We start from the raw sequence: 27,043 nt of genomic DNA, 5'->3' as shown, positions 1-27,043 counted from the left end.
ACAACATCTTTTATAAAACTGTGGAAGTATCTCAAAGCTTGGGAAACATAATCATATGTTTATAAGAAGTGATATGCGACATATAACATGCTGTCAAGACCTGGATGCTGTAGACATGAGCCACAGCCTAAAAATGGCAGAGCTCTGACAGCCGCGCCGTCCACAGCAAGACACTGTCGAAGGGTGAATGCCTCCTGTAAACATTTATCTTCTTTGTGAGTGTGTGTCTGTGTGTGGTACGGCCTGGCGACAGGAGCTTCTCTGAGGCTTTATCTGCGGCATGACAAGACAACCTGTAATATACGAGCATCTGGAGCTCCTCTTCAAACACAGCCTTATCTCACGCCAAACATTCCCCGAGGCCAGAGCAGGGCACGAGTGGCCTGGACCAGACCAGACAAGACCTCACACCGTCTCACCGTCTCCCACCCGACACCGTGAGCCGAGCGCTGGGCGCGCAAGCTGGGAACAGTCCATCAAAGTGCATGCGTGTGTGTTTACAGGGAGTGCTCCGTGCACGCAGCCTCGACAGCTGAGAACAACAGTGTGACATTACAGTGACGGAAATCATCTGCTCAGAGTTTTTCTTCCGTTCTGCTAATCGGGCTAGAGGTTAATGGCATTGCACTCAACACAAATGGACACGATCCCTCTTCATCCACTGACTTAAACGTAAATGTTGAGACTAGAACTAAACACCCATCACTCATGTTGCTGTTTGGGGGAATTTATTTTACATCAATCTTAAGATAAATAGTGGAGGCCATTACAGATCTTTCAGGGGGCAACTTGAATGAGCTGTATGCTATCGCTTTCAAAGTGACTGATAGCAGCATTCACAGGTTGCAAGGAAATCTTTAAAATAACTTTATCAAGACCGCCAGGGTGTTAAAAATCACATGGAACAACCTCCTCAAATTGTATCTCATATTCATAAAACATTTGCAGACATTGCATGTGAGTTTCACTGCCCTGCACAATCTTTCTTTCGACAAAATCACTCTGGTGTGTAAAGAGAAAGCAGCTCAGTTAGGAAGCCGCATTCTTGTCTCTGTGTTGTGCGCTCCACTCGGACCGCTGCCTTCAGCCAGCCTATGGGGGGGATGTAGACATGCCCCTCTCTGGGGCCTGTACATACGGCCTGTGCCTCACTTCAAAGCGAGGGCATGAGGGCAGTGTACTCCCCCTCCAACTCAGATCCATTCAGCTCACAGCTGATTCCTCCATGTGTGTGTGAATGTTTATGTGTCTCACTTGGACTCTCTCTAGGCCCCTCTAGCTTTCATTTCAGACCGCTTTCTATCCTCTTGTCTTATTTTTTTTTCTCTCTCTCTCTGGAAGATGGATAAAGGAAGACATGGGAGTACAACCCATGGCTTGTGTGTGGGTGAGCGCATTTGTGTTTCTTCCTTTGATGTCTGATAATGAAGGGCAATACTGTGCAATCTCTAAACATGCTGTCACACAAGCCCACATTGTGATTCACAGCGTCATGCAAAGCACACCGATACAGCTTGTATGCTGACCTCCACATACCTTGTGAGCAATGAAAAAACATCAGTGCGTTAAAGACAAAAAAGAGGAAGAAGACGGAGTAAGGGAGAGGAAGTGCCTTTGAAAAGGAGAGTGAATACCGGAGAGAGGAGCTGAGCTCAGTGGCTGCTGCGCAGGGAGGTCTGGCCTTTACAAATCCCTTCTTTTTTGATCTCTTCATCCAGATGAAAGAACAGCGACAGGCAGGATTATGTGGGACAATTGCGCTTTCTCCCCAAACCTTGACTTGATCGGCTTTTATGAGAGCCCTAATCATTTTCAATTAAGCATATTTTCTGACGTCCCGTAATAGCTACAGTGCTGGTCTTAAACTCTCCTGCCGCCCCGGCGCTCCCCTGCAGCCCTCTTCTTCTTTTTTTTGCTAAGCCTCTCATTCTCAGACAGTGTGCCTGCAGTGTCTGCTGACAATCTGAATGGGCCTGAACTGCAACTTGTTGTTAAGGTGCCAAATAACCCATTTACCAGATGCTTGACAAGGATGTTATTTGGTGCTTTGATTGAATGTGCTTTTGTGTCAGTGAAGCGTTGAATTAGCGTTGTTTGTTTGTGGGATCCTCCTCATTCAGTGTCAACGTTATTTTTGTGCCCCCCCCCCTTCCTTTTTTTTGGAGGGTGTTCCTTTTGGTATGATAATCAATATCTAATCCAACTCCTATAAGGCACACAAGGAGTTATTGTATACTAACACCCTTTTCACAAATCCACTGGCTCCCGACATTCAGCCCGGTAAGACTGCATGACAACATCTTCAAATACAGCCTTTTAAGACATGAACTGTATTTGTAATGTCACAATGATTTCATCCATGACAGCTTAGTTTCCCTCTGTTCATTCACAAGGTGCTTAATTCCAGTCAAACTTTGGAGCGTGGTGTCTCTTGAGGAACTCAAGGTCTCAAGGACTTGACTGAGACAGACAGCACCATTAGCAGGCCCTGGACCAGCCCCAACCCTGACAACCACTCACAGCTGGCAATGGCAGGCAAAGGAATGGGTCTCCTTTTCTGCAGTTTAGCCACAGAGAAGTGAAACAAATGTCCATCACTCACTCACTCAGGACCCAGCAGGACGGCTGGCGTTTTTTGAGGCCAAACAAGTAGGGACGGAGAGACAGAGGGAAAATGCCATTCAGTCAGAAGTGAAATGAACAAGATTTGACAGTGAGGGAGCTGGTAGCGTCCACTGAGATTATTACAGGAGGATTTGAAAAGTTAAAAGAGTTTAGAAGATGGATGAACTCAGATTAAAGGTAAAATAAAAGGCAAAAACAAAGTAATCTGATTAGAAGCACAGTCAGAATACAGATATACTTGTAGAAGATGTTAGCACAAACACACTGACCATTTTGCATGCTATACATAGTAGTTATTATTATAGCTATATTATAGCTTTAACGATTAATCTATTAGTCGTCAACAATTATATGGTGCCAACCTATCTGATAATCGTTTCATCAGATTGAATAATTTTTCACATTTTTATGATGTTGCCCTAGCCTTTGGAAAACACTGATTCACATTTCTCACAATTTTCTGACAATTTATAGACCAAACTAATACTTGATTAACTGAGGAAACATCAACAGATTAAATCACCAATTAAATCAATTGTTAGTTGCAACCCTGGTGATAAGTATACACTAATCTTGAGTATTTTTCTTGCAGTAGGTATTCAGGAAACAAATATACTTTTTTATGTATTAACAGGAAACCATTAACGGCACTCAAATTGCAAGTGTGCCCCAAATTCATACTACAAATGACTTGCAAACACTACACAGAAGATGTGTACCAATACTATACCTAAATCTTCTAATGCCCTAATGTTTCAAAAATAAAACACAGCAGGGTTGTTGCAGAGACCACTGATTGTATGCATCGAAGGATTAATTCATGCATTTTTATTGTGCTTTAAATGAAATTACAAAATACCAATATATACTATGTATCACAAGATAGCCTATAAACATTGCGATATTATTTATAGGCCATATTGCCCAGCCTTACTTCATGGTACACACGCTATAAAACAGGATATAGACAAATAAACTTCATAGGTATGGGAAAATGTTTGTCTAAATCACTAGTGGCAAAAAGTACAAACTGCATTTACTAATAATAAACACACACACACACACACACACACACACATTGATCTGGCACAGTTTTGAGTCATGTCTGTCTGCCAGTGGCTATCTGTCATTATCAGCTTTGATAATGTCTAATAGTGTCTTCAATAGAGAACCCAACCAGGATGAGTTTGTTTCCCCGGCTCTCTGCAGCTCATTGGCTGGGGCCTCTTCTTCTAATCACCTTTCATTACAGCCTTCTGATCCCTAGCTTTCCTTTGTACACCGCACTTCATCGTCTTTATTTCCCGCTCTAATTGCATGTGAAAGATGCCCCCTTTGATTCTGCCTGCATGCCAAAGTGCTATCAGGGAGAGAGTGTCGAAAAGTGTCATGTGTGTCTGTCTACTTCGGAGGATGAGGCAGCTGCACATTCACCTGCTGAGGACAAACCCGTTTCTCCCCGAGATATGACGTATCTATCAGCAGCTCAGAGGATATCAACGCTGTCTGTCAACATAACAGCAAAGGGTAGGGGGTAACAGGATTGGAGAGGGGAGGGGTGAAAGGAAAACATGGAGATAGGTGCTTTGAATTGCTCACTTATAGCAAAGCACTGTGTGTGTATGTGCGTGTGTGTGTGTGTGTGTTATTTTCCAAGCAACACGACCCTGATGCACCTGCCTTGTCAAATGTGGCTTGTTTTTACCCATTCTTTTTTGATTCTTGTCTAAAATTAAAATAAAAAAAAAAAACATTGACTTTTCTCCTGTACCTTTTTCTTTCTTTTTTTTTCAAATGCCATCGTTTGTTGCTGTTCGGCGGAGGTTGTGTACCCACCATGTTAGGCTTGTTCACTGTCAGTGTTTAACCTTTTCAATATGATGTCTCTAAGACCTTTGGTGGCCACTGCGCGGTTACAGAAAGGCTTATTGTCTGCGTCTTTTATATCCCGGTTCCTCTGCAAGAACTCGTTAAATGCATGACCCCCTCAGAGCAGGACAATATACCGCACATGAGGCGCAATTAGATAATTCTGTGGTTCACCCTCTGAAGAAGTATCACTCTAACAAGGGTCTTATTTTGGTAACAAATTCATGGCAGGGCTCTTGACTGGCCTGATATCTGTTCATTGTGTTCCAGGATGGGGAGCAGGAGAGACACAGAAAGACCTCACTCTGACAGAATCTAATCAAGAGTTGTCCTAACATATTACAACTGACTTAAGCTCTATCTTTCCTCCCAGTTAAGTCTCACTCACTCAGAATCAGAGACAGAGACAAGGAGCGAAAAGGGAGAGAAAAGATTAGGAGATGGTGAGGAGAAAAAAAAAATCACACGTCCCTTTCTGACTGAAATGGAACTTCCTGCTCCAATTTCGGCATATGCCAGGGCGAGCTGCAGAAAGATAAATGAGCTCTCCAGTACCAAGAGGAAACTGATTCGTTATCTGGCATGGCACTATTTACTGACATTAAGAATGATAATATCAATCAACAAGCTGTCGGCAACCCAAGTGGGCTGCGAGGAGAACAAAGGTGCCACTGTCTCTCCTTTGATACGTTTACAAGGAGATGTTGATGTACCTGCCATTCAGGTGCAAATAATGTCATCACCACACACCCAGATCAGGGCCTGCTGCTCCACCTTAGTGATGAGTAAAACTGCCCAGGGCCTTTTCCCAAAGCTAGCTTGGAAAAATGAAGCTGACGGGTTAATGAGCTAGCAATCAACACGACAAGGAGAGCAGAGGAGCACCAACATGTCTGCACTCCTCGTCTCCCTGTGAAATATAGCTGTTGGTAACAGATTTTTTTTCTACCTTTAGTGGTGATGAGCAGGAGAAAACACATGGCAACAGCATCAGGGAAGCGTCTGTGTAATTACTTTTGGCCATCTTTCAAACCTTTCTCTCTCCGGAGAGAGATGTGTGACAACATATGACAAGAAAGCCAACAGGCTTTCCATACAGAATAATGGAATCCATCATCACTGAGGCAGACACACCTGTCTGGCTTTGAGAACAATGCCACACTGCCTATTTATTAGGTGCCAGAAAAGTTTATGTTTGTTCGGTGACAGTGACAGCAACTTGATCCTTTTCATTTTTGGAAGGGGGATCTCAAGCTTTGGGGAAAGGAGGGAGGAGGGGAAAGTCTGACTCACATATTTTCTTCTCTCGGTGGTGCACAGTGAGTTCTCTTTCTTCCTGAAAGCTGTCTGCTAAGGAGTCAGAAGACAAATAACAAAGACTGTCATTCTCCAGGAGGCTTTCACTAATTCTTTTTTTTCCTCCTCACCACAAAAAGATACATATTATATCCTTTTGACACTTCAAGTCCAGCGCCATCTCAAGCTTCCCTGGATTTGCAAGATATGGAATTGCATGGCAGAGCAGGGAGTGATTTAATTATTCATGCTAGTTTGATATCTGTATCCAGCATGAACATAACTGATTAATAATAAGAAACGAGACTTGATGACTGGCAGCGTCTGCCAGAATCATTTCATACAAAATTAGAGAGCACTGTCAATGAAATGTTGATGTAACTCAAGAAATTCTGCCAGATAATGACGCCAACGATTTTCCTCAAAATCTAATCAGAAAAATAATTACCTGATTAAACAAGTGTGTATGTTTACTGTCAACATTAGATGGCTGTTTTGAGACACATACTTGAAAGAGAAGCAAGTTCATACATATTAAAGACATACTTTCATGACACAATTTCATGTTTTTTTTCTTCAGATCATTTTCTTACAGTAAGTTACCATTAAACGAAAAAAAAAAAGATTATAAATAGGACAAAGGTAGGATGCGTCAACCTCTTCAATTCAAAGTGTCATAATATACTTTCAGGATCAAGAAAATTACATTGAGCTTTACAGTTTGCTGTTGGTCCACGGCTGCTCAGTGGGCTATCACCTCAGTCTGACTGTCAGACAGCCGCGTTGACGGAACAGCGCTGGCTGTCATCTTAACAGTTAATAATTAGGCTTCCTCCTGCCACAAAACAGAGTGCCACAGTGACAAAAGCCAATGGCAACCGAGGTGGCGGCTTGGCTGCCGCATTATAAATAGTCTGACCGGATGATTAATGAGAGGGGCCACTGAGCTAAAGCAGCAATCTCGCGCGCAGACAAAGGCTGCCTGCACAGCTGCCTGCACACAAAAAAAATTAAACAAAACACAACAAGACAAGCCCTGTCCCTGGATAGAAACAAGAATTGAGGCAGAGTGGCAGGGAAAGTGGAAACATGCCAAGTAAATAAATAATTGAATTTCGACCGACAGCTTATGAAGACTTTATTTAACCTTTAAGCGCTTTTGGGGGAGATCCTCATTAACATTTTGACACCCTCAGTTGAATGGCAGGGTCAGACAGGTTTCAGGGGAAGTTCGGGAGAGACTGGGGAAATTCTTTTGTGATGGTTGTGAAGTCAACGTGGGAGAAAAGTGAAAAAAAAAAAGCACAACTTCGGTAATTTAATAATTTGAGAAGCTGAAATCTGTGTGCCAAGCCAAAATCTAATTTGTTTAGAGGAGATACATTAGTTGCCAAACAAAGTATGGCTACTGAGGATTTAAATGGCACCACGGGGGCCTCAATACAGAGTCATCAGATCCACACAGAGGTCCAGGGAGGGGGCTACTTGTTTTAGCATCCTATAAAAGCCAAAAAACTGCACACATTAGTTGTGGTAAAATAAGACACTGTTTAGACTAAAAGCATGTTATATTACTGGAAAACTTTGGCAATGTTATCAGTGCTTTTTTAGATATAGCCCCCAAACTCTGCAATAAGTTGCCAACACATGTTAGGCTGGCCCCTACACTGCCTGTTTTTAATGCCTGTCTTAAAACACCATTTTGTTTTCTGTTTTTTAACTGTTTGATGAGTGTAGATTTTATATATTAAAACCGTGTGCTGGTCTTTGTGTTACTACTGCATTGTTTATATTGTTTTGTATTTTTTATTGTTAGTTGTTTTATTTTTCTATCATCTGTGTTGGTTTTATAGTTTGTGCTCTTTTTTTGGATTCTACAACACTTTGGTCAACTTTTTTGTTGTTTTATAAATAATTGGAATTAATTGTATAGTTACTCAAATGGTTGATAATGGTACTTCTCCATCTGTGTGTTTAAATGATTAAATTGTGGCTGCTTATTTCCATTCTACATCTCAGTTCTGAGTTTTGACAGTGAGTCATATTTCCCTCCCTGTTTCCATCACCTGCCTTTATGTCACTCCACAGTCATAACGGCTGAGCACTTCTACTGTTAATGCTACCCTTTACCATTTTCAAATTATACTCATCAAGGCAGACACGTCGAATCAATCAAAGGATGACAGCAAATGCATAACAACAGTGACAATAGTGACAAATATCTGTTTTTCTGTTGAGGGAAAGTTCCACAAACAAACATGGATGCTCTATTCCGCTACCGGTCAACAATTATCTTGAATATTTGGATGTGCGGTTGCTCCAAGCAGTTTCCATTTGATGGGCCTTATTCTTCCTCTCCACTTTGCTGTGCTCAGCTGGCAGGGCTCTCAGTCGTCACAACATCTCCTTTTAATGCCCCTGACAGGGGGTTATTTGCTCCCATATATGTTTTCTCTCCAATTACACCATGGCAGGCTGGAGGCTGCCAAGCCTCGCTGCTGAGATGCTGATGGTCACCTCTTTGACTAGTCCTTCCTGCCTCCTGCACTATATTTTTCATCTTTTTAGATTCTATTAGAGAGGAGGACTCTCTCATTTGTCTGTCCTTGGTCCAAAGTGTTGTTTAACACCTGACAAGCATCAGCAACACAATGCCAACTACTATTTGGTGAGAAAGGTAATATTGGACTTCTATTCCCAATTTTTCCTTCAAGGTGGGTGTCTGGAAAGAATATGGTACGGACATTTTCAAAATAACAGTATAGAAATATTCTCAAGGAAAAGATTCAGTGCATTCACTCTGTGTGTGAGTGCATGTGTGCGTGTATGTGTGTTTGTGTGTGTGATATTGAAAAAAGCATTTCATGTACAAATAATTACCCAAAAAGATGACGTGGCTGCAGTATGAGCATTCAAGGAGATTTAAATTACCACTCAAACTTATTTAATTATGCTGAAATGTTTCAACTTGAATATTTAATGAAAAGCACAATGCTAATCTCCACCAAAAAAACATTAATTATAATAATTTGCTTGATTCTTTGTGGCTGTTTACAGCAATCAGGCTGATCAAAGGCAAAGTAAAATGATACCAAGGGACTGATATCTCAAATATACAAGATGCAAACCCTCTGAATCAATAGAGCAAAACAGACAGCATTTGTGAGTATAGCTTTAAGCTAAGTGGGATGCCAAATGCAAAGGCTGCCATTGATACCACAATGAAAAATGCATGATTTCAGAGAGAGCACTCTTTTATCTACGAGGCAAGATCAATAGTGGGAAGGGGTTATGGAATCAAAGTTGTTTTGCTGATGCAGTAGTTAACTGACACTCTTAAAAACATCTGAACGCAATTTGAGAGAACAAAGCGAGCTAAAAAGACAATTGGAGGAGAGTAAGGTGAAGTTCTGTGGGTTGATAAACTTTCTTTTCACATTCAGGAAGGCGATATCAAACACTGAGTGTACAGGGCAACAGAAGTCAGATTCATTTACCACTGACAAGCTCTGTGCAGAATCAGTCGTACAGTTCTTTGTTTCTTGGCCTGAACTACAGTGAAATAAAAATAAAAATCACAATAGCTACAACCAAAAGTACTAAATCAACAAGACACTGCATTTGTTTTATCAGAAGGACGATGTGCTCCCCTTCTGTTCTTCTGAAACACTGACCCTCTAATCAGTTAAAGTTCATGTAGCCCTACCAGACATTCAAAACATTAATATAGCATCAAAACACTATTTGCTATGTAAAGACCGTTGTATTGGCATCCTGGACAGAGCAGCAATTCATGCCAGCTCTGTGTGAGTCGTAATCTGATGGTCTGACTGTGTGTGCATGTTAGTGCATATGAATCCCTGAATGTGTAGGCTATGCCAATGGCTAGCTAATTTCTGCCACTCTGCACTGCGCTCATATGGCAGTTATGTGAGGTTACAACTAATAGCACCAACGGCATTGTCGAAAAAGTATAGCACCCACCCGCCGGTTATCTCCATGTTAACACCATTAGCTCTGTCACAACTTTTTGCGCTGTTAGGACTGTTAGCTGCTAGCTGCCGGCTTAGCCACCTTCATCTTGAGAGCTGTGTGCAAACAATCTTGACTTGACTCTGAATCATAAACCCCCTTTACACTGACTGTTCAAGGAGTAAATCCCGCACCGTTCTGCCGCCCCACAGTTCTGTGTAAATGTACAATTACAGAATGAGAGGACAGAGTTTTATCGCAATTGAGCCACAGAGGTAGCAACATCGCTGTATTGAAGTCTGTGTAACAGGGACAGCCGACCAGTCAGGCTTAAAAAATAAAAATAACTTAAAAATGACTTAAAAATAAAATAAAAACAAATAAAAAGCAAGAACAACAAAAAACAAGAAAATAACCTCAAGAAAGTGCTAAAAATATATAAATACCCTACATTGTTGTCCTTTTCTGTAACATAATTTTAAATATATAATTAAGAGAATTCTAAATATAGTTTTTTTTTTATAGTTTTATCCCTAGTTTTAAAAAAATATATATGTATTTAATAATCCTCCCCAGCTAATTCTCAGATAACTTCCTTGTCTCCTTTTATTTATTTTTCAATTAAAAAACTTTGTTTCTTTTTTCTTTTCTATTTTTGCAGTTTGAAGGATGTTTCTTGCCAAATTGTGTTTCTGAAAGACCTAAAACCAGTTTTCTCAGATTTCAGAGGTATAAATGCTAGTACAAGGCATCTAAAAAAATTTAAATACAGAAAACACAGCTGATCCAAGAGAATATGAATTTAAAAGCAATCTTGTCTTTACTGCACATAAATCTACTGCCCACCCTCGCACATCTGATCATTGATTTCAACATGACGATGACAGAGCTAATTATTCAGTAACTCAAGCCTTGCCTCTGTCCTGACCTTCGCCCTGCGAGTGGACTGAGGAAGAGCCAGCGGCTTTCAGCAGAGGCTTGGGCCTGTCTGGCCTGAGAATGTGACAGGAGATAGACAGAGATGAGAAAGACGGAGAGACAGAGAGAGAGAGAGAGAGAGAGGGTCACAGAGTGGAGGAATAGAGACACAGGAGAGGGAGACAGAGGAGAGAAAAGGAGACACAAAGAGAGAGGGAAACATGAGAGAGAGCGAGGCAATGAAAGTGAGTGAGAATGACTGACAGACAGAGGATTCGTCACAGGCAAAGAGTGAAGGCTCTGGCCACAGAGGGACCTGGTGAGAAAGCTAACAGATAGCAATCTGAGTTATCACTCTGCGCCGCGGCTAACAGCTAGCAGCTACCCTGTCACCGCTGCCTAAACAAGCCCAGTGTTTTCATCTCCATATACACAACGCGGCACTCTGTCTTTTCTTCTGATGGAGATAAGATGTATAAATTATGAGCAGCTGACAAAGTCTACTCCAGCGCCCCCGGCGTCTCATCAATCACTAGCCTGTGTGTCAGCAGGTAACTGACGTGGCCCCCGGAGGCACAGCCCCCTCTTTAGGTGTGTGAGTGTTTTTGTGTGCAAAAATTTGTGTTTGCTACTGTGCAATTGGGCTTTTGTACATGTCTGAGTATTGTGTGTGTGAGAAGGTTGTGTGAACAGCTGATTCAGTCTTAACTCCATGCTGTAAGAGAGACAGAAAGAAAAGAAATACACACGACTTGCACAACCAGCCAGACAAAAACAACTCTCCAGTATGTGTGTGTGTGTGTGTGTGTGTGTGAACTCAAGGTTTTTACTGTTATACCTTGAGGTTATCTGATGTGCTGATATATTCCAAAGAGAAACCTAAATGCTAGAAAGAAGGAGAAGCGTGACGGACTGAAATAGGCTGCAAAAAGGGAGCTGGCACACTGGGTGGAGTTCTGGAGGCCTTAGAAGACCAGTGGTAGACCACCCAGAATGATTATTGGTATTAACAATTTTCCATGAACCTCAGTTTCCCCTGTATGCATGTGAAACATGGTCTGGATCTTTGGTTGGGCAGCCATGAAACACAAAAATACACTGAAACACTCTCCATTTTCAGGGTGCTGAATTCCTTTTTAATCCACAGACATTATAAATGGCAACACTTGAGTGTTTAACACATCATTGCTAAAGTAAGCAACATAATTACACTGTGTGTCAGCAAAACAGCATAATTACAAGCTACAAGTTGTCAGTGTCTGATTTCACATCATTCCCATTTATAGGCCAATCATGGTCTTTTCACCGCTTATGTTTACTAGAATTGAGGCCTAATTTCATTGCAATAATTACAAGCTGTAGTGTCCAAACAGTGCAGATTACATGGGCATTATACAGTGTTAATGAAAACACCACTGCAAATAAAATACACAAGTATTTGGGATTTTGTACTGCGGGTTTGCTTTTACTGCAGTTTGTACATTTTTGCCTCCAGCACCCATATGATGCTTCTAAAAGAGCCTGTTAAAGTTAATACCGAATTTCCATTCAAGGGCAGTTTATGTGCAGAAAAAGATACTTAGAAATAACTGCATTCAATGAAACATTCATTTCTCTCAGACTGAGGTTGTATGAAAACCTCGAACCACATCGGTGCAAAATTACACAATGTTTGTGTACACGGCCCAAAGCAGGTAGCGTCTGCTTGCGCACACAGTTATCGATCCACTGTCTTGAAGTGAAGTTCAAGAAGGAGAGAGCGAAGCAGAAAATTTTGACTCCCCATGGGGACAGGAGAAACAGCTCATCTCAGCACCAAAGAGAAGGAGAGCTGTCATGTTCTGTGTGATGAGCTGAAAGACTCGAGGCGGCCTGGAACTGCGGGGTATTCCTTCCCCCCATAAACAAACCTCCAAAAACAAACAGTTCCACCCCACCGAGAAGGAGACGGGACAGTGAGACAAGAGGGAAGGGCAGACAGGTGTCGGGGAAGAATGACATGCATGACAGAGGGCACTGAGAGAGAAGCTGGAGGAGATGAGAGGATGAGCTGAGGGTGTTGTCATGAAAGGACCATCAGAAATGTTGTCTTTCTGGCCTGCTGATTTGGTTTGGATTGTAGGCTAGACTTCATATTTTGATCATGAATTATGTACTCGTGCCATTAGCATTAGTTAGAGCCATCACAGTATCAATGATACTATTGTTTTGAGTAGTCCTGAGACACATTATCTTTGAAAACCCTTCTAGAGAGACAGAGCGAAGATGTCTGGAATTCAGCTGACAAAAGCACTCAGTCGTCGTGAAATCTGATGAGTCTGACAGGATGTGAGCCCATCTGATCCACCTCCGTCTCCCTTACAGAGAGAGGGATAGGACGGACTCCTCACCGTGCTTTTAGCACAGGTGTGATGAAAGTCAGAGCCGCCCCAGCTCGGCCCGCCTCTCAGATTACCCCGAACACGTCTATTGACGGACGTTGCCAGTTGGCAGGCAAAACGCTGGGAAGTGATGCCCGTTGTACCCGACCCATCTGCCTGCTGCATGCAAACAGCATATCAGGTGATCCCAGGGGATACCTATTATCATATCATATTAAATGTCTGCGCTAAAGGTCTTAACAAAATAAAAGATAGAGTTTACATAACAGGACAAAATGGGCTGTGCACTACAAGGTCAACGCTGTCAGTCTGACTGTGGACATCTCTGGGAGTTTATCACCATGAGGTAAAAGAGAGCAGGGACAGACAAACAGTAATAAAGAGAAATAGAGATCCATTGTGTGGCCGAATGGCTTTGTTTTCCAGCCGCAGCACAGCATACTTCCTGTATTCACTTAATCAGACTTGATGAAATGACAAACCTTTGTGCTGCACTGCCTGGAGAAGTTATCCTTGAAATAAAATATGTGTTGCTAATCATGACTTACAGTACATCTCACAGGATATCTTATTACAGACCTTTACAGCTCATTGGCTCTGATTCAATTTCTTAAGTATGGTACAGTGCATAGAAGTCAGACCTATTCTGGGAAGAGGCATTGCGAATCTGTCAGCTTGCAACTGAACACCGGCTGCAAATAGAAACCGAATGAAACTGTCAGAGGTTATAACGCCTTTGATAAGTAATGAAGGATGCAAATAATTTGACACTAAAAGTTTAAAAAAAATGCCAGGCTGATAAAAAAATGATGAGCTTAATACTTTTTGTGTTAGCATGTAAAGGATGCTGTACTTTAATCAGAAGATGGGAGCTCGCACCTTCACTTTGCTCTTATTGCTACAACAAAAACCCAACAGAGATGATACATTCTTCACAGACTGGTGACACTGAAACATTGTGGCATTAAGGATCTTGACCCACTTCACTGCCCATCTGTGCCCCGTAGCTGCATGCCAATCCTTCACAGCCCTCTTCAACACTCCCATGAATGACACAAGAATGCTGTCTGAGTGTCACTTGACCCCTCTGCCCCAGCAACAACCTTTAGTGCACTCTGGACTGCCCTCACTCTTTCACATATTTCCACTACTAAACAAGAACGCCCCCCCCTCCTTCGTCCTCCTCCATCTCAACTTAATTTCCTCTTTATCGCTGTCCAATTCTCCCATCCCCCTGTTCATCACCCTGCTTCTCTCATCCTTTTTTCTCCCTCTATTCAAAACTTGAGAAGAGGGAAAATAAGAGAGGGAAAAACGCCTTTCCAGCAGTGGAAAACACAAGGATGAGTGGCTATTCAGATTGCTGGGGGGGGGTTGTGGATTTTGGAAAGTTGCATATAAGAAGTGCATGGTGTGAAGGCACACTTCAAACTTAGATAGAGGCGGGAAGGCTAAAGAGTCTTTCAGAAAGCAGCGTGAGAGGCAGAACAACACAGAGCGTGAGACTGAACTCACATGAGTGAGATGCAAACGTTTCACTAGTTGAACATTTGGGCCAATAAAAAATGTATTTGTTTGCCTCTTGAAAACCAATGCATACTCACTATCAACCATCCCTGAACTATTTATCTCATCACATAAGTGTTTCTTTAGGCTAAATTTGTGTGACCCTGATAATATTGAAACTGTACGTTCCCTCTGTCACTCAAATGTGAAGCTCCTGACAGGCTAAGCCCTTAATGCACCAGATTTGACTGGTTAATCCTGTGAAAAACCATCCTTTTTGTCTCTCGGGTGGAAAGGTTGCACAGCGAGGCCCATCTTCTTTCAACCTACAGTATTCCTGCAGTCGTAGCCTCCAACCTAAACATGCTCTCACCCTCATCATCGGCCTCTCTCACCCCCTCCCCAGCCATCTACCCACCCGCATGCATAAGCTACAAACCTGGAGGTGTCAAGACTACCTGTCTCAACAGCATCCCCTTGCTTGACCTGCGGATAGCCCTCAGGGACATTAATTATAGAGTAGTCTGACTTGTTGAGAGGGAAGAGACAGAGAGAGAGAAGGAGAGAGAGACACAGAGGGTGAAAGATAGAGAGAGCAGGAAAAGATAAATGCAGAGATGTTGTTACAGAAGCTGTCACCTCCTAATCATGTCATCCTGCTGTACAGAGGTGATGCTGAGGCTTTACTTGATCAGGTTTCCCATTCATCAACAGGACTGGTTAGTGGTAGCGTTGGAGGATACATTGTAGACTCATTTTCCCACACAGTTCAAATTTTAAAACATTTTTTTCTCAGTCAACTGGCCCTAAAATCATTGAGATTTAAGTCAAAAGTTATAATCATGTTGTTGCGACCTCATTGTTGAGCTCCCTGTCATGTGACACGGGTCTAACTGTTTACACAAAGATGAAATATTGCATAGCTAGTGATTCTGTTTACTTAAAAGGAACACACAACATAAAACCGCCACATCCATTTCAGAGTGTTCAATACTGCGCTTGCGGGCAAAAACATGGATCTATGATAATATGACACGTCTGTATGTGCTTTAAAGATATTGTGTGGACAGCAGTGTCTACTCTGCAAGCGTGTATAGACACCGAACTGCCACTGTGTGATCAGAGCAATCTGTCCAAACAAATGGAAGCTTCTCGCACGCATTACCGTGTTAGATTAGACGACTCTCGGTCATTTGATTCCCCACCGTCTCGACAGCTCCCATTTCTAATGGACCGAGTGGGATTTCACAAAACGCAAAATAGGGAGAGGTCAACGCGTTTGAAGGTTACCCCTGTCGGGGGAATCAAAATAAATAACATTCAGGTGTGCTATTCTCTGTCAGGTGAGTGTCTTAATGATGCCGAGTTAACACATACTAAATAACAGTGTCTCCCTACGCACTGACAGCCTCAGAAATAATTGACCAGCGTGCTCCAAACTGAGACGCAGTAGGCAGAGAATTCAATCCTGCAGCTGACAGAACCCATTGAGCATGTCACTAGATTTTGCATTATACACAAAGCAATGTCAGGTCAGGGATGCGGCCTCCTGCTAGTTATTTGCGATTGCATCTCTGAGGGTAAATTACCTGGCTCTCCATAATATGGTCTAGTTAACTAATTTCCTGACAGCGTGCTGTCTCATAAGAAAAGTCTCAGATTTACTGCCTGTCAAAAACATGATGGACTGTTTTTTTCCTCCCTCTTTTCTCTCCGCGAATGCTTGGCAGCCTCTCAACTAAGAGCTCATATTCAATATCCTCTCTCGGTGTGCCGAGGACATCTCTAATTCCACACAAAGACGTACGGCTGAAAATGAACAAAAAAGAAACATAACCTTATTATGTTTGAAGGCTACCAGCAGTGTGTCATTTCATCCACAAGTTCCCATGCAAGAAAGAAATTACTGCTAGGGGGGTTGTAAAGCGATGTAGTTCTAAAGCCCTTAAACAGGGAAAGCCATTATCCATTATCCTGTCGACCTCTGTACGTTGACATGTACACACACACAATATAAGGTGTCCTGTCATTTTGTTGTTATACATGTGTAAATCATTCACTTTCTGTCAGAAAAAGAGGCTTTGACAACAAAACCTCACCTCACCAACGGGGTCACGGGGAAACTGAATCCCACCGCAGACAAAGCATAGTTTTACCTGCGAGAGCACGGCCTGCCACTGATAGCGACAAAGATGACAATAGCTCAGTAATGGTGTGAAGACTGCCTTTAAGCTATACTGTGCAGGAGGAACAATGCAGACTCCCCCCACACCAGCATGGAGCTCAACAGTGTCTGTTTTAAAGTTCACAATGCAGCTCCAAGGTCTGCCTACCCTTTCTTTTTTCCCTCTCTGCCTCTTTTTGTATGTGTTCCCATTCAGCCGGACGGTGTGGCCTATCATCGTCCCCACAATGACAGTAGGTGGAAACGCTAGCTTTCATTACACAAAGTATAAATAGTGTAATCTATCAGCCCTGCCAATCAGGATGATTGATTATGGGCTGTCAGGGAGGAGAGTGACACATTAGAAAAGTTTGGTTAACAATGCCTGTAGCTGGTGCGGGGCTGCTGCCACCCAGCCCAGTGATTAATGTGTTGTCAGCCTGTAATCCCACACCCACGCTTAATGAGGCAAGAATTTATCATCTCGGCAGAGTGGCAGATGTCAGGGGGAAAGGAATCCAAGTGGCTGGAAACAATATACTTTTTCTAGCCTGCGCTTGACATGTCTGACAAGCTCTAAAAACCACAAAGAAGGTCTGTGTAAGCACAAACTTCAGTGGAGGGACTTTCAGCTCCAGCGCCGTCACATGCTCATGAAAGTCGCTGCAGAAAGAAGACTCGCCATTAAGACTGTACTGAGGGACAGACGCAACTTGTGTAATGGAAATATGGAGTCTATTGGTTTGATTATTTCCAAAAACATGAAGAAGAAAGGCAAAGACCAACTTGGCAAGAAATATCCCACAAATTGCAAGAAATTAGTAAAAGGTGACAAGAAAAAATTACCTAAAAATGCATTTTTAAAAAAGTGGGGAGGATGATTAGAAAATGATTTTAAAAAAGGGAAAATGTCCACAAAAGAGAAGAATATATATATATATATATATATATATATATATATATATATATATATATATATATATATATATATATATATATATAAAATATTCTCTGCATTTTAAAAAAGTAATTTTCTTGTTTATATGGTGTTGATATCTATTTATTTATTCTTGCAACCTCTTCACTCATTTCTTGCTAACTTTTGGACCATGTCTTCTTAAGTTGCTTGTTGCCTTCTCCCCATGTATTTAAAAGAAATCAACTTTTAAAGGGTTAAAGAGAAAAACCTTTAGTTTCACATTATTTAAGTGAAACTTTTACTAGAAAGTGACACTTTTGCATAGACTGCATCCACCTCATCTAGCACAGATTTTAAGCTCTAACATTCATTAACTTCCTTAATAGCATATCAACATCTGCATGTCATAAACAACACCAACTTTACTTGAATTATCTGATAGAAATCTGAATGTGAATTAAAGCGAAGTTGCCTCGAGAGGCTGCACATGACAATCAACTTCAAAGCAAACCATAAATGCAAGTGCTGAAATAGTGATTAATGCGCACTGTCAACATCAACTAAAAGAGACAGGCGAAGAAATAACTGATCTCTCTGAGAGATTTAAAGTTTGGCAGATTTCCGTGGAAACACCCGGTGGGGTAGGGGGGTAAGAAAGAAAGTTATTTTTTTCTGGAGCGCAGAAAACACTAAGCCAGCTGTCTCTCATTAGGCTAGCAGCATCCTCCTGTCACCAAAGAGACCAACAGGGAGGATTAGCTCTGATTGGACTGATAGGCCAACACACTGGGACGCTGCACTATGTAATAGCTAAAAGCATCATTTGATAAGAAGTGTAATTGAAGAGAAACCTCAGCGGCTATGATATTGTTGCCACAGTGCATGTACAGGGAGTTTTGCAACCCCTTGGCATGCATTGAAAGAAGGCTCAAGTTTTACAGAGGAAAATAATGACTGTGAGATCTAGGGCTGCGTGTGCAGAATTTGCTTTACATATGTCTAAAAAAAAAAAAAAAAAAAATAGATGTGTTCAATGATACAGGAAGGTGGAAGTGTGTTATTTCCCTGTCATTTTCTGTGTCTAAAAGGAACTTTGAAAATTGCAAATAAAAACTTGGCCCTTCCCAAAGGCTTATAAAGGATCTAGTTGGAACAGTATGTGTAAAAAGCAAAAGCTTTGTAGCTTGCCAATCCCAGGCACTTAATGTTATTAGGCTAATAAAAACTTAACAAAGACTTGCATTATACACAAAAAAAGAGAAAAGTTACGTGAACGATCGCATGATTTGTCAGAGTTTATGAAAACTTTATATCAAAATGGGAGAGGGAGACATCTCATTATTGCTGGCCAGCCTTGGCCTGTTTTCTGACAGGCCTCAAACTCCACCGCTAAACACAAGAGACGTCGAGACAACAAATGCTTCACCACAGAGGCGTTCCTCCTCTGTACTGCATGCCAGCAGAAAGAGAGGAAAATCAGTTAATGCAACGCGGCCACTTCAGCGTCTCATAAAAGCCCTTACAAAAACACATGTTTGTTTTTATGCTCTGAGTTGAGCCAAAAATGAGTAATACATCTATCATTTTTTTGCTCGTGAGAGTGACGTGACACTCAGGTCATGCACCCCGTGTCTCCAGGCTTTGAAAGAGGCAATAAATCAATCTTGGGGCTATTACTTACAATTAATTGTGCTTTAAAGTTTTACAGTGTGTTTATGATATGCAGGGCCTGGATGATTTATGTGGACAGTTTGAGTCACTCCCTCTAATTGCTGTTGTTTTCCCGGCTTATAACCCCGGCGCGACCTCTTGGTTCAAGCTGCCAGAGTGCTCAGAACTAAGCCTGTTGACTGCCCCAAATGCTGGACAGACTTTGAACCAGTTGCAGAGAAACACACATGCAGGCTTAAACCACTCACAGATACTCACACATAAATCCCTGAGAGAATGAACATGTTCCTCCTTGGAATAAGTGACACAAACATGCTGTTTTTTCTTCTATCATACAAGCTAAACACGTCCAAACAATTATAATCAGCTGTTTTAACATTTAGGATATGTTGTCATTAAAAGATGGAGAACAGCAGTGTCTGAAGTGATGCGATTAACAGATAATAACACATTATGTAAGATGGGAGAATCTGAAAGCAATATCAGTGAGCTTATTTGTCTGAACACAAAACAGACAGACACTCGGTGAGGTTACAGTTTGCCCACAACGCCTCCTCAATCCGCAGTGCTGTCCTTATCCGACCTACTGTATACATATTGATACAGGAATGTGTCTTGAAAGAAAGGTGACAAATCAGGCTTCTGTATGTATAATAGCTGCTGCAAATACAGAATCTAGCAGAGAGCGAAGAGTGGCAATAAACTTGCTTCCACAGCAATCTGTTGGGTTATATAGCCTTCCCCTGTTGAGAACCATATTCTTTGAGTTTTCTCTGAGGACACATTTGTTCAGTAAAATGATTCAGCAAACCCACTGAAGGCACATTCACAAAGCACTATATTGCATGCTGTTTGTTATGTTTGAGAGCTTCGGGGAACTCATAACTCTCGAGCAGAGATGAACGTGGCAACATACTTTACAGGGCACATTTGAGACTTGAAAAAGAAGCAAAACAACCAACCTATAGCAAAAAAATGCCTCCTTTTTTTCCAGGGTTGCTTTGCAAATAAAAAAAGCCACAATCATGCATCACATAATGCACAATCATGGGTCTGAAACCATGCAGTCTATCTTAGATTTGGGCCGTTCCCTTCAGTGCAAACTTAAAATGAACTGCTGTCTGCTGCGGAGTAAAACAGGTTAGTGTCTGGGGAAGAAAAAACAGAACTGAAAAGATCCACTTGAGGACTTTCCTGGCTCTGTCACTGTCAATTCCCTTGAAGAACCGTTACCCTGTGTGCTGAGACTCATGGGACCCGGGAGCTGGCTCAAGCCACCCTGCAATGCAGTCTGCTTTACATTATACGCAGAAGGATGTGGGGGGAGAAAAAAAAAACTTGTGTTCATGCAAGAAAATCAAGTCAAATACTTCGTCCAGGCAAAATCTAAGTGACATCCGAGGAACATTTATACCCGCTGACGTAGCTACCAAGCTGTGCTTAGTGAGGGGGACCATGGACTTACTTCATTCACTGTGAAACACTCTTAAACATGTGGCAGGGAGTAAATGTTATTCTACTAGTTAAATTTGCTACGCACTTTTTTTTTTAGCAGTGCTTGGGATCTGAAAACAGAATTTGCTGTCATAGTGTTTTGATAGACATGGCCAGTTTAACCCAAGGGTTCGACAGCATAATGTGGGCTCCGTGGAAGAGTGGAGGGAGGTGGAGGAACCGGGCCAAAAAGCACCACATGTATTTTCCGAAAGCAGCCCAACACAGTCCAAATGGCTCTACGTGGTTTAACGCCATTTCATTCCATGACCTCTAAATCCTCAAAGAGAATTATCACATTATAGCATTCCAACACGCCCAATTTCCCAAAATACAGCTCAAGGCTTTTCCACTCTGACTCTGCTTAGTGTTGTGGTTTTGGGAAAACACTTCAATCGTCCCCACTGCGTTTTTTTTGTTTACTTCAGGTATTTATATTTTTTTTTTCCTGTCTCTCATGTCTTTGTCATTTTGCCTCTGCCTGTTTCTGTCCAACTACTTGTCCTTTCCACTCAGAAATGCAATATAACCAAAAAACCCAAAAGAGAAAATCACCCCCTTCGGAGTTTGAAGCAAACACCAAAACATACAGACAAGTCAGAGACAGCTCATTGTCACCCACTTATGGTGTCATGCCCACTGGTGCATGAAGGCACACAATAACAATTAAAGGAGTGACAAAATTATCCTCAGTGTGTGAGCAGCTATTCTATTTGGGCACAATTCCTCTTTGTCACATTGTTTGTCTTTGGAGTGAAGGTTTGACTCAGTGACATGAAAATATACAGTTTTCTACAACTTTTGTTTATTCTGCACTCACAAATCTCATCGCAGATTTTTGTACGTGTGCCTTTTCCTGTTAACAACTGGTCATTGACTGTCTGGTTGTGATTAAGTCGACATGGAAAACACTGGAAATCTATGAAAAAGCTATGGTGTTCAGACTGTGCTAAAGACCATAAATGCTTTATCAGAACCATGTGGCAACGCTCAGTGCCATGCCATAATGGCATGATTGAAAAGGAGTTAAATCTGTGGTCACAATCCGCTCCGACATGACTCAACAGAGGGTCTCAAAAGTTCAGCACTGTCTCTTTCAGAGTGAGTCCATTAACTATTCCAATACGCACATCATGCAGTGGGAATGATCTGATAGAGCAGGGGCTCTTTCTTCAGATTAATGCTGTCATAAGCGGGCATGTATCACCGTAACCCTGCTGCTGTTTCTATGGTTTCAATTTATCTACTGTAAACAGCAGGAAGGAGATTTGTCATATAAGGTCTTAAAGGGATAGCTAAGATTTTTTGGAGTCGGGTTGTATCCAAAGTCATTGTATTACAGACAGCAAATGGTGGTTGGCATGCCCCCAGTTTGGAAAAGCAGGTTAGAGTCTGACATAGATGCTAAGCAATGTACTGTTGTGGATGGGGGTCAGCAATGAAAAGTGTTTAAGCCTCCTAAAAGAGTCCTACCTTAAAAAAAAACCAAAAAAAAAGCCAATATTCATTTAAATGTATGCTATATTAGGAGTATTTCCACTGATTCACCTTACTGTCAGACAGTGATTTTTAAGGAAAACAAAGTTGTTTTATCGCTCTCTTCAAAGCCAAACTCCATTGAGCAAAGCTGTGATTTAACATCCCTGAACACGGGAGCTGCTGTTCTACTGTTACTCCAATTACTCAGTTAGTTTGTATTATTGTGTGACTTTGGCTTTTTAAAGGGTTAGGTTCCCAAAATCACAAAATAATACAAACTGACTAAGTAACTGAAGCAGCGGTAGAAAAGCAGCTCTTGTGTTCAGCGAGCTAAAATTACTGTTTTTGTCAATTGAGTCTGGTGGCTTTGACAAAAGCATAGACAGGGAACTAAAGCCCCAAACAGCATCCCTGTCAGAACAGTAAATAGGTGAAAATACACTTTACACTTTAACTGATATTGATTTTTTTTAGGTGGCTAAAACACATTTTGTTGCTGACCCCCACCCGCAGCAATGCATTGCTCAGCTTCCATGTTGGATTCCAGTCTGCTTCTCCAAACTGGTGATGTGCCAGCTGACATCTACTGTTTGTTATACACTTACTATGGATAAGTACCCCATATAACCCCAAAAAATCTGAACAATCCCTTAAAAGGAAAAATAACTGTACACAGAGTGAAACACTTTTATAAATAAACATTTTAAATCACATCTGTGGTCCTGTATTTTTTCCCTCCAATACTTGCGCTAATTGAGACTCAAATGGTAGTGCGAGCGTCAGCGAGACAGCTAATTACCATCCTTTGTAATGAAGCAAATGGCAGACACTGTACCATGAGCCTCTGTTATGAGCAACACCCTGCTGTACCAGACATAAAAGCAAACACAAATATCTAATTATGCCATCATCTCTCCTGGCTTTTTCCTGTTCTGTTGCAGACGTTGCATTAATTGGTGGCCCGCACTATTGGTCAGCTTACAATCACTCTGATGATGTGGACAATTAGAGCCGGGAGGTACTCACGGCTCATCAAGTCCGTGATAGTTGACGCATCACGTCTCATCTAGCTCAAAACAAATGCTATGGAAATGCCGCTGTGACATCCCAGGGCCCAGACACAGGATAAGTCCTGGCAAAATAGGAAAGAAAAAAATCTCTTCATTGTGTTGACTCAGTCTGCTAATAAGGAACTGTGGATAGGACAGCAAAAGTATGTTGAGGCGCACAAAATACTGTGTGCAATGGGAGGTAGATGCGTTTTCATCAAAGCTGTAACCTTTTACTTTGCATAGGGAATAAATAATCATATACAGCAGGTTCAAAGACACAAAGACAGAAAAACACACACATCATGTCAGCTAGAATCAGTGATTATCTCTCCTTTCATCTGAGGCTGTGGCGACAAAGGCAAACATTTCTTTTCCACTGACAAGCTATGTAAATAAAATCTTATAAAGTGACTTTACCCTGCCAAAAAGCATTGTAGAGGTCCTTAGTTTCTTTTTATATAAAGTGGATGAACAGTGTTTTCATTCCACTTTTCTCCATCTACCAAACATGCCAGACTGAGGTTAAATTATTTCAGTGTTTTGCTTCCCCGCTTGCCACTTGCATGAAGAATCAAGAACAAAGCATAGCATGAACTGACACTAAAAGAGTACACTATCTTAGCTGATTGTCTGTAACAATAAATATTTTGCTTTTGCCTGTGCACTTTTAAACCCAACATCGACTCACATGCTTCTGATTTGTCGCTGGATGCCTTTGCTCCTGCTACTCTGGATCCATTTTTACCTCCCAGGCTCACTGTCAGAGCCCCAGGGACCTTGAAACGACAAAGCTTAGATGATCCAAATGGTAAATATTTCATGATCTTACAATTACATGAAATCAAATCTAGGCGAAAGCCGTTCATTTATACTGCATTATCAAAGGGGTGGAAGACACGGGGGGTGAAGTGGGTATATCTATGAACCTCCCGAACTCTAATTAGTCTGTGTGGCCCAAAACAAGAGAGGGAGGAATAAGTGCATGGACTCGGGATAATTAAGCGATTGTGAGCGGCGTGTACGTGAGCTGTCACTCCAATCGCCAGCCATGTCACACTTGGCAACACAACCGCGACCGGACAGCCGCCCGTCGTCTTTGATCTGGGCTCATGCATACGGAATCAGGTCAGGCCGTGGTCACACACATTTACACACACACAACACACACACACACATACACTTTAAGTGATAGTAAAGAGAGACTCTTTACAAAGGGCCACAGTACTAGGACCTGTGTAAAGGGAGACTGACAGTCAAGCATGCACAGGAAGAAAGGGAGGATAAAGGGGAAAGAATAGAAAAGAGAAGAAAGGGATGAATGTGACAAATCCACTCAAGACTTCAGAGGGACTAGTATTTAAAACAGTGTTTTCAAAAAAAAAACAGAGCTTAACTTACAGCTTCCGACTTTGGTTTGACTACTTTCATGAATGCTCCTCTTGCTTGCGCCTCCATCACTTCTTTTCTGGTTACTTTCCTGCTGTCCAAAAACTTCAGCTGGGGCATCTTGTGCAGAACAAAGTACCTGTGAGACAACAACAATTCAACTTAAAACTGTGCCGCACCGCTGCCTTTAAAGGTCTCCTTGAAGGCCTCCTCTTGACAAACAGAGAATCTAAGGAAGTGTGTAAACCGTGATACACTAATCAAACTGACACACATTCTAATATGTAAATGCACGCGTCAACAAAACTTGAAAAGAAAGCCGTGTTTACTGAGATTTAATGGTGGTGCAGATTTAATGGTGATATTTTCTTGTATGTAATAACCTTCAAAGCTGATAAGAATAAGTACGACATATAAATAGCACGAAAGGAGATACAACCCGTCTGCCAGAGCTGTCATTCTGGCAGCATCACAGATATCTCTCTAAGCTTTCAGACACACTCTGTCTTTCATTGGGAGGGAGAGAAACGTCAAAAGATAATGGTTGGAATACATAGATGACAACAGATCCTTTCACAGGCAGGCAGGGATAGAGGAACCAGTATGTCAGGGCTGAGCTGGTAGCCAAAAAGGACATGCATGCAGCACCTAAGTGGAGGGTGAGAAAGGACGGGGGGATATGGGCACAGACAAGACCTGTGCGCAAAGAGCCGTGACAAATTGATGATGGCGATGGCGATGAGGGGAGATGGCAAAGCCCGTGTCAAGTTTTCAACACCTGAGGATTATAAGGAGGGGATGCAGGGATCACATTTAGACTGACACGGAACATAAAATATCTATGTGCAAATTTAAGGGGGAAAACATCTGATATAATCTGAAAGAAACATAAAACAGGAAGTCCGTATCCACAAAAAAAAAAACAACAAATTTATATTAAAATACTACATACACTACATGTATCACATGGCCCTGAACGACTTCTTATAGGTACATTATTATAGGGTAAAATGACCTCCTCCTGACCCCTAATAAGAGCTTCTTTTCTGATGAGAGTCCTAGCACTCCGCTACAAGAGGCCCCAATCCCATCCTGTGTCTCCGTCCCTGTAAAAGGACTTTGTTCAGGGCATTTCCATGATGAAATGTGAAGATGCCCTTGGGAGACATGCAGGGAGGTTATTCTCCATAGGTAACCTACCATCACAGGGTCAGAGCAGATGACAAGGCTCTGTCAGCCAGTCGGGATATTAATGATTCAACCCAACCAAAGAGGGAGGATAAGAGAGCACACAGGGGTGGTGGAGGGATGACGGGGGGGAAAAAAAACAGACTCATGTACTTTATTTAGCAATACCAAATATGTAATGCCAACAATATGATTTTTGCTGAAGGTGATTCTTGTAGACTAAACTCTAAAAAAGGAACTAGATGCTATACTTTCCTTAAAAAATTGTTTTTCGTTTTTTAAAATACGATTTTCTTTTAAGACAATACACATAATGTATGTAACAATTAATTTAAGTTTTAATTAAAGGGTACCTACTACTGTTTTCCTTATTTCCTATTATTATAGGAAATAAGGAAAACAGTAGGAATTTTATTATTATCAATATTATTATTATTACAATGTCTGTTGTTTATTTTAAATGTGGCTATAGATTTTCAATCATTAGTAAAAGTAATCACTGTGAGCAAAAACCTAAGGCTTCTTAATGTTCTAAATACTCGTTTAATCTTAGCTGCTGATGTTAATTTCTCCTCATTTTTAGATCATATTTCTGCTGGAATATGTCTGGCTGTGAAGATTTTGCTTTAAATCTTATATTAGTGATTTTCACAGTAGAAAGTGCCACCATACTCTGTTAGTAATTCCCTCAGCTGCAAGTACAGTGCTACATATAGCTCCATGCCAGGGATACATGTAATCTTGGTTGCCGATATTGTTGTTGTCCCTGATTCTTCCTACAATATTTTCATTTGTGAAGATTTTGGTTTAAAAACTTTTATTGGTAATTTTTCATGGTAGAAGGTGTCGCTACATTCCATTTATGTCATTCTAGCTGCTGCAATAACGGTGCAGAAAGCCTTAGATACAGAAGATCTTGGAAAACCAAGTGCTGTAATTAAGTGTTATAGTTAGGTAGAGTTTAAAAGTGACTGTCGATGTCCACACTAATGTCAGTGAGAGAAGTCATAATGACAGGAAAAAATTCACAGAAATACATTTATACAAAAGGAAATATCAATTTATTAGCCACAAACATTGTTGCGAATTAGAACAGAGCTGGAGTTAGACTACACAAGCATTT

General features: G+C 41.5%; 1 protein-coding gene across 1 annotated transcript in view; it reads right to left on the bottom strand.

Annotated features, from left to right (window-relative positions):
* Positions 1–27,043, bottom strand: part of lrmda (leucine rich melanocyte differentiation associated) — a 245,390-nt gene that overhangs the window by 46,441 nt on the left and 171,906 nt on the right. The window contains exon 5 of the mRNA XM_088086693.1: positions 24,745–24,871. Within this exon, the coding sequence (XP_087942819.1) occupies positions 24,745–24,871 (127 nt within the window). The remainder of the gene's footprint in view (positions 1–24,744; positions 24,872–27,043) is intronic.

The sequence above is a fragment of the Plectropomus leopardus genome, chromosome 13 (genome assembly GCF_026936395.1).
Source record: "Plectropomus leopardus strain MGB_pleo_1.0 chromosome 13, ASM2693639v1, whole genome shotgun sequence".
NCBI lineage: Eukaryota > Metazoa > Chordata > Actinopteri > Perciformes > Serranidae > Plectropomus > Plectropomus leopardus.
This window is presented reverse-complemented; position numbering and strand designations above follow the sequence as displayed.